Source organism: Strix uralensis, chromosome 5 (genome assembly GCF_047716275.1).
Source record: "Strix uralensis isolate ZFMK-TIS-50842 chromosome 5, bStrUra1, whole genome shotgun sequence".
Classification (NCBI taxonomy): Eukaryota; Metazoa; Chordata; class Aves; order Strigiformes; family Strigidae; genus Strix; species Strix uralensis.
In genome coordinates, this window is record NC_133976.1 from 64,101,676 (window position 1) to 64,109,244 (window position 7,569).

The 7,569-nt window shown below is 42.9% G+C and overlaps 1 protein-coding gene across 1 annotated transcript; it reads right to left on the reverse strand.

Annotated features, from left to right (window-relative positions):
- Positions 1 to 640: 640 nt before the first annotated feature.
- MED21 (mediator complex subunit 21) lies at positions 641 to 6,359 on the reverse strand. The gene is made up of 4 exons (XM_074871340.1): positions 6,265 to 6,359; positions 5,822 to 5,936; positions 4,042 to 4,142; positions 641 to 1,373 (listed from the first exon to the last, which is right to left on the reverse strand). The coding sequence occupies exons 1-4, from the start codon at positions 6,304 to 6,306 to the stop codon at positions 1,197 to 1,199; spliced, it is 435 nt and encodes a 144-aa protein (XP_074727441.1). The 5' UTR covers positions 6,307 to 6,359; the 3' UTR covers positions 641 to 1,196.
- Positions 6,360 to 7,569: the final 1,210 nt, after the last annotated feature.

The window sequence follows — 7,569 nt, forward strand, 5'->3', positions numbered from 1 at the left end:
ATCAAATCCACAGAAGTACCAGGCTTTGATCAACACCAGGGCACAGTGTACATTAATGCCATCAAGTTATAGAGGGGAAGAACCTATCTGGATCTCAGGAGTGACAGGGGGATGTCAAGAACTGTCAGTACTGGAGGCCAAGGTTAGCTTGGCCGGGGACAAGTGGGAAAAACATCCCATTGTAACAGGCCCAGAAGCCCCTTGTATCTTGGGCATTGACAACCTCAAGAGGGGGTACTTCGAAGACCCAAAAGGATACCAGTGGGCTTTTGGTGTGGACAGTTGAACACAGAGAAGGTCAAACAGTTGTCTAATCTGCCTGGCCTCTCCGAAGATCCTTTTGTTGTGGGACTGCTGCGAGTTGAAGAACAACAGGTGCCAACTGCTACAAGGACTGTGCACTGATGGCAGTATCGCACAAACCGAGACTCTCTGGCTCCCATCCAAGACCTGATTCGTCAACTGGAGAGCCAAGGTGTCATCAGTAAGACACATTCACCTTTTAATAGCCCAATATGGCCAGTGCAAAAGTCTGATGGAGGGTGGAGGTTAACAGTAGACTATCGTGGCCTGAACGAAGTGACATTAGAGTTTACTTATCCCTTTACTTGCTCAGTAAAGGGTGGTAAACCAGCCAAGTAGTAATACAAAGGTTTAATTATAATTTCTGTTAATTAAAACAGATGGCCACCACTGCATTCACATCACTGTCTAGCACTGTCTCCACGGAACTAGCAAATTCAAGCGTGTCTGTTTGAGCCTTACAAAAAAATACACCAAGAACATAAATGTTTGAAAGTAGGAGTGAGCAAGTTACACAATTACTCTTAATATATTTTCCTTCTGGATTCATGCAGGAGAATTCTTCTACTACATGAGGAAAAGGTTTGTGTAATCAAGATAACAAATCAGACTGAAGTCAGACATATTTATGAACAGAAAAGAAAGCTCAGAAGTTAGTATTTTAAGTCATGGAAACATACATCAATACATGTAATTCTAGAACAGAACCACTGATTCTACAGTAGAACCATTCCTCATACACAACCTGCAGTTTGAGCTTTGATTAAAGACGTTGTTACTGACAATCAGAGCACTCGACAGGCCCACCAAGATCCAGCTGGGTGTCGCAGCTCCTCGCAGATGCAGAGCGGGGTTCGCAGTTGGGTTTTGCAGGGGCGCAGTGCCCCCTGCCGCTACGAGTCCGGAAGGGGCTGGCTATGCGTTCCACTCCGTGTCTTCAACTGTGACTGCGCGATATCTGCCAGGGCACTCTGTATCTTCTCCAGTAGCATATCCCCACGATAAACTACCTCTTCCAGACGGCCAGCTGCTTCATGATTTTCTTCTTCTAATCGATACAGACTAGCAGCCTTTAAAATAAAAGAGAGAAAAGTATGGATCTTCAAATATAATACAAAATGGACTTTGCTACTAAAGGTAGGTTATGGAACAGTTAGTGCTACCTGGAAAAGAAAAAGATTCTCTCTTTAGCCTCCAAATTACATGCTAGCAACTTCAATGCAACTCGTTATAGGTTGCAGCCTAAAGCAGTGCATATCCACATGGAGTAAACACAACCCCTCCACCAGAGATGTTAGTTTCTTTCATATTACAACTCTTGGCTCAGGACAGCTTTTCTTGATGAGAAGTGAGTATCTATCTCTCTCCCCACTCTCCTACTGGAAGGTGCTCAGCAAGATATAAGCATAACTTCTTTAAACCTTTCAGTCAAATAGCATAGTTCAGATGAAACTGTATTATTTAACATTTTTTTTCTTCAATATTTTGTTTCAGAACCAAACTGCTTTTCAGTTAGAAAAAGTTTAGTGAAATAAAACATTTTAACCGCAAAATATTTTAGTATTTTAAAATATTTACCTGATTTAAAACTACTAAAACTTACTCTAACTGGATAACAGAAAAAATAAAACAAAATAGTTTCAAATTGATACTTTTTAAAGCAGTTATACAGGTCCTTAAGAAAACATGCTTAAACTAACTGGCAAATTCTATCCACGTATTTACCTTCTGTTCTGCAACACTGATGGTTTTAGTGAAGGTGAATATATGCATCAAGGACTTGATAGCCCTTGGAGGAAGGATCAGAGAAGGAAGATGGCAAAAGGTAAAAGTTTGAAATTTACAATCCAGCTCAATTATTTCAGTCTCAGTTGTCAAATGGGTGACTGCAGGTAAACCACAGATTTAAGCAGAATACATACTGCCAGCTTCACCACAGGGAACTCAAAAGGGAAGGGTAAATTGTGTTGGGCATTAGTGTAGCAGCCCCTTTTATTATTTAAGGCAAGCCTCAGATTTGAAACATAGACCAAGACAAACTTAGTACAAAAAAAGATAGATCGGCCAAAGTACATCTCTATTAGCCAAGTAGCCATCTACGACTTCTCAACAAAACTTACACTGTGTATTTTAGAGGTTTCAAGCACCTTAAAACCAGGTTTTTTTAAAGAATGTCAGAATATGTATCTTTAATATTGCACCAAATTAAACAATAGAAAATAAGAATCAAAACTAGAATCAGTAAGTGATGGAATCCAAGATAACATCTCAAAGCCACACCAAAAGATGACAAATTCCTGTGAAATGAGATTCTGCATTAACAGAGCAAGAAACTGTTCGAGTATCATCTATAAGGAAAGCATGCCTCTACTGGATAACTAACTCCTCTTTCTGGAGCACCCTGCTTTCCTTGCATCAGCTGTCACTATGATCAGACCCTGCTCAATCAAGGAAGAAGCCCGTAATTTGTCTGCAGCAAGAAAGCCATCTTCAGCTATTAACTACGCAGTTACATGAAATTATGCTGGTGTTAATGGGCCCAATTAGTATGTTCAGCAATTATTGTGACTAGCAATGTTTCCAAGTTTAACCCCCTCTGTTTAAAACCAAACGTGATGTCACTCACTATCAAGTCATTTGTATTTGGCCTAGCAGGCACTTCTAGTATTAGTCTTTCATAAAATGCCTTTGAATAGTTAGAGATTATCAACCTGGGTGTAAAACTTTCAGATGATCTTAAAGCAGTTATAGGGTTCTCAGAGAAACAGCACTCTTGCATGCTTGTTGCATTCTAAAAAGAAAATACTTGATGTAAATCTAGTAGTTAAGAGCCAAAAAGAAGATGCTGTTTAATAGGCAAAATCTGTAGAAATAACAGCAAAACAAGCACCAAACAAACCCCAACACAGCAGTGTTCTTTGAATTGTGGGTCCAAGGCATTTTTTGGAAGCAAGAAACAGCTGAGTATCATGAAAGGATTCACAAGCTGTTTGCAGCTGTTCAGCTCCTGTAAGGCAGGGAATGGAGGTTGTGATAGTGGCTGCCCCTGCTAATAGCTGCCTGGCCAGTAGCTGCTTTCTGTTCCCAAACTCTTCCTAGAATACCTCTGGTCTAAAGAGAGAAGGAGCGAGAAACAAAAGCACCAAGTTTGGCTGGTCCAAAGAAGGACAGCCTATTACTGAAAAGTGAAAGAACTGTTTTGTGACAGAGCTGGAGAACTTAAAGGATAGCCTGCAAACCCTTTAACAACCAGAAAGAAGAACAAAAGGCTTCAGTAAAGCATCGGCTCTGCAGCTACAAAATGAAACGTGCTCCTAATCAGCAAGAGAATGTGAAAGATTATCCAAGAGAAAAAAAAAATTAAAATCAACAAAAACCCCACAACCCATCAGTACTGTTGCATCTATTGTATTAATATTTGAACAGCTGGGGAGAAAAAAGGGGTAGCAGTTTCCAGTATTGTGGTGTTATGATAAAAGCACTTTTTTTTTTTAAACATTCTAACAGAAAGCTAAACTTAAAATATTCTCACTGTGTGTAACCTTATTTAGAACTAGATGCAAGTACAGCGTTTCCACTAAGCCTATAAAATACTTTCAGTCTACTCTCACGAAAAATTCAGGCTTATAGTAAAATAATTTTTCAAGATTACATGGCCTCGAGTAAAAAATGTGTGTTAAAAAAGGGAGAAGTTTGCCTTCAGTTACGTTTTGATATTTTAATTAAGAACACTCTTACCTGCAAAGCTGCTGTTGATTCTTCACTAGGCAGGGAATCTATTAGAACATCAATATCTTTTGCAGTTCTTGCAATCAATGCTGCAAACAGTTGAGCGTACTCTTTAAAAAAAGAAAAGTCAGCCTACTCAGTGTATTGTTAGAAATAAGCACAATTCTGCATACACAGCACAGAAAGATCTACAGACTTGAAGTACGCAGGTGTTAAAAATTGTCTTACATGAAGAAAACAACAGTATCACAACTGATGGGAACTCACCCATATAGGAAAATAAAGGTAGTTTGATTCCAATCCTAGATTAAACAACGTAACTGGTTATACAAAGGGCTGGGCTTTGTACAAATGAATAAATAGCTAGAACTTCATCACTATTAGCCAATTAAGAAATTACTGATATCAGTATTAAGTGTCCTACTCACTACATTAAGTATTGAAGTAGCTAGAAAATCATTTAACTTTTCAATTCTTCCCTTGAAATCTGCCACTAGACAAAAAAAAAGAACACTAGAAACAACATAAAGCTAGCGATTCAAATAGACGGATTGTTTAAATCGTGTTAAGCAACAGATTATGAGAGAGAAAATACTTTCTAATGGCAAAAATTCTATAGAAGAGATTGACAGTCTCAAAGGTACATTTGACTAACTTAAAAACAAAAAACATAACCAACATACCCATTTAAAGCTTAGTCAGGGTCACCACAGGGTTCACCTGTAAAGAGTTTTAAGGCCTTCTTATTAAGACACATAACTGGTAGTTTTGTTTTGCCTCATCAGCATCACTAACGTGGCTGTATGATTTTAGTGAAGTCACTATATTCAGAATTTTAGGAAAAGACAAATCAAAAGAGAGGTCAATCACGACCTACCATTTTAAGACCTTAACAAAGCCTCTAGCTCCTGGCACCACACTGATGCTGGCACCTGGGACAGCAGCAGCTACGATGAGAAAGCAGATTATCCTTCAGCTGGCTCTTCCAACTAATTCCAGTATCAGAGCAAACCACCATAGACCAATGAAGAGCTAGTATTCAACTGTCCTAAAAAGTGCATTGCTGCACTCCAAACAAGTCTCCTCTGATATCGTATTAGACTACTCTGATACAAGATATATGTAAGCTTTTCTCAGAGAAAAGAAAAAACAAGAGGAAAAAAGAAAAGAAGAAAAAAGATTCAGGATTAGAATAACATGGTTATTTAAATACTAACTTGAAATTCTCAGATCAGAAAGAACTTTTAGTTTGCTTGCTAATTTCAGTGTCTTAGACCAGCTTCTCATCTCTCAAAAAAACCCCAAGACAGCCAACACCATCACTGCAAATGCCAATGGGGAGATTCATAATGACATTATTCCTTAATTAATTACATAAGCAGATGAAACATGGAGAAACACAAATAATTAAAAGTTTATGACATGGAGAATTTTAAATTCATCCATGATTTCATAAAACTAATTCTTTATAAAAAGACTTCTTGGAAGTAAGGTACAACTCACTAACAACCTCTTGCAGCAGTCCTATTAAAAGGGTTTAATATCTGTAGAGCTACTGTATCTGTGCAAAGAAACCAGCACAAGAAATACATAGCAACACACTTAACACTTAAAATTACATTTCTGCTATCACAATCTTATGCAGCAAGCACAGCTGACATCAATTTATGACTTAACTTCAATCATTTCACCAGCTACTGGGGAAATTGTTGAGCATGAAATACAGATTTTGTATGATAGTGTACTATATCAGAACACGTTCACGTTTTGTTAGGAAACGCAGACTTGCCTTCCGTTGGATTAGCAGGCTGATCTTTGTTTATTGCTGTCTGAATGTTGTTGAAGGCGGCTGGGGGGCCGCACTGCTGCAACACTCCAATGGCATTACAGAATTGGTCTGCGAGCTGCAAGCAGTAAAGAAATCGATAATTTATTTCTCCACTAAAGCTATTCCAATTTTATTTTGCATCCCAGCGGATGACCCCCCCGGCGTCACGTGGGTACACACCTCCGGAGCGATACCCTCTACCTGGGGGCCGTCAGCGCTGGGGGCAGGAGACCGCGGGGGTGGGGAAAGGGATCCCAGACCCTCAAACACGCAGCGGCCGAGCCCAGGGGCAGCGGCAGAGACCGTGGGGCAGGAGAGGACGCGACCGAGCAGCAGCCTCCCCTCTCTGCCGGGAAGGAGAACAACAGGCGTTGGGGGAGAGAAGAGAGTAGGACCCGCCTCACCGAGTTTACCGCATCCTGCAGCTGCGTTAACCGATCCGCCATGGCGCCGCTACCGCCGCCCACGTGACGGAGTGCACAGCAACCAGCGAAGCCAATAGGACGCCTGGATGTTGGGTGGGCGGGGGAGGGACGGAGGCGGGACGGTGGCGTGGCACTGACCTCCTTCCTGTGGGGCAGGGCGGACCTGGAGCGCCCTCTGCAGGCTGGGAGGTGGCTCGCTCCCACCTCGGGTCAGGCCGCGGGGCCGCGCACAGGAAGCGATTTTCTGACACTTTTTCTTGCTTTCTCGCCTGTGGTTGGCAGCTGCTGAACTGCCCTGGCTTTGAATAACACCGTGCTGTGGCGGGGCGGGCTTGGCCCCCGAGGTGCTTTGGGCAGCGCCGGAAGGGCGCGCGGCGGCGGCGGGGGGAAGGGCACTACGTGTCAAGGGAACTGGCATGTCAAGGTCGTTTATTTTTCTCAGAGACACCTATCCACGCTCATGACTGTAGCAGGGTAAAAAGCCTTGGTTCCTGTGTTACCAGTGCAAGAAGGCTGCCGTGCCCTGAAGGCAGCACCACCGCTCAGACGTGCCATTCCAGCCCTGAGCTGGGCAGGCATGGCACCTAGCCGAGGGGGAGCAGTGGAAGGCTAGGAGTGTGGTATCTGCAACGATCCTGCTTACAGCCAGCAAGAGCTCTGTGCCTGTGGGCTGGAAAAAAAGGAACATCGGTTTGTGCCAGTCAGTACATGTCTGGTATTTAGCTGATGGTCATCCAGCACTTAAACCCCTTCCTATCTCTGAAAGTTGGGTAACAATGTCAGCCTTTCCCCAGTCAGGGACCTCCCCTGATTACCAGAGGGGTTTCGCAGCCAGCCTTGGTTGGGCCAGGCTGAACATGAGGAAATGCCAGCAGCACCAGGTGGGTGGGACAGGACACCCAGGGAGGATGCACACTTGCTGCCCTCAGGGCTCCTTCAGGCTTGGGGAGGTGAAACCATGGCTAGCCTGCTCTTGTGGTGGCCATAGCCCGCTTTGAGGGGGCAGCTGGGCTGGAGACCTCCAGGAGTTTCTTTTGGCCAACTTGTCAGTGATGCTGTGGGTGCATCCACCCAGCAGCAACATGTATGCCATGAGACTCTTCTGCCGCTCACAGCTATGCTCTTTACCATGATACAAACTAATCCAACAAAAGTGTTTTTCTGATGGCATGGCTGGGGTTAGGGTTTTGTGGGCCTGCGAATGTAAACTGGGCTGTGGGGTTTCTTCGTGCTCCTCTGTTAAAAAGCCAAGTCACAAACTACTGTGCTGCAGACCAAAACCTA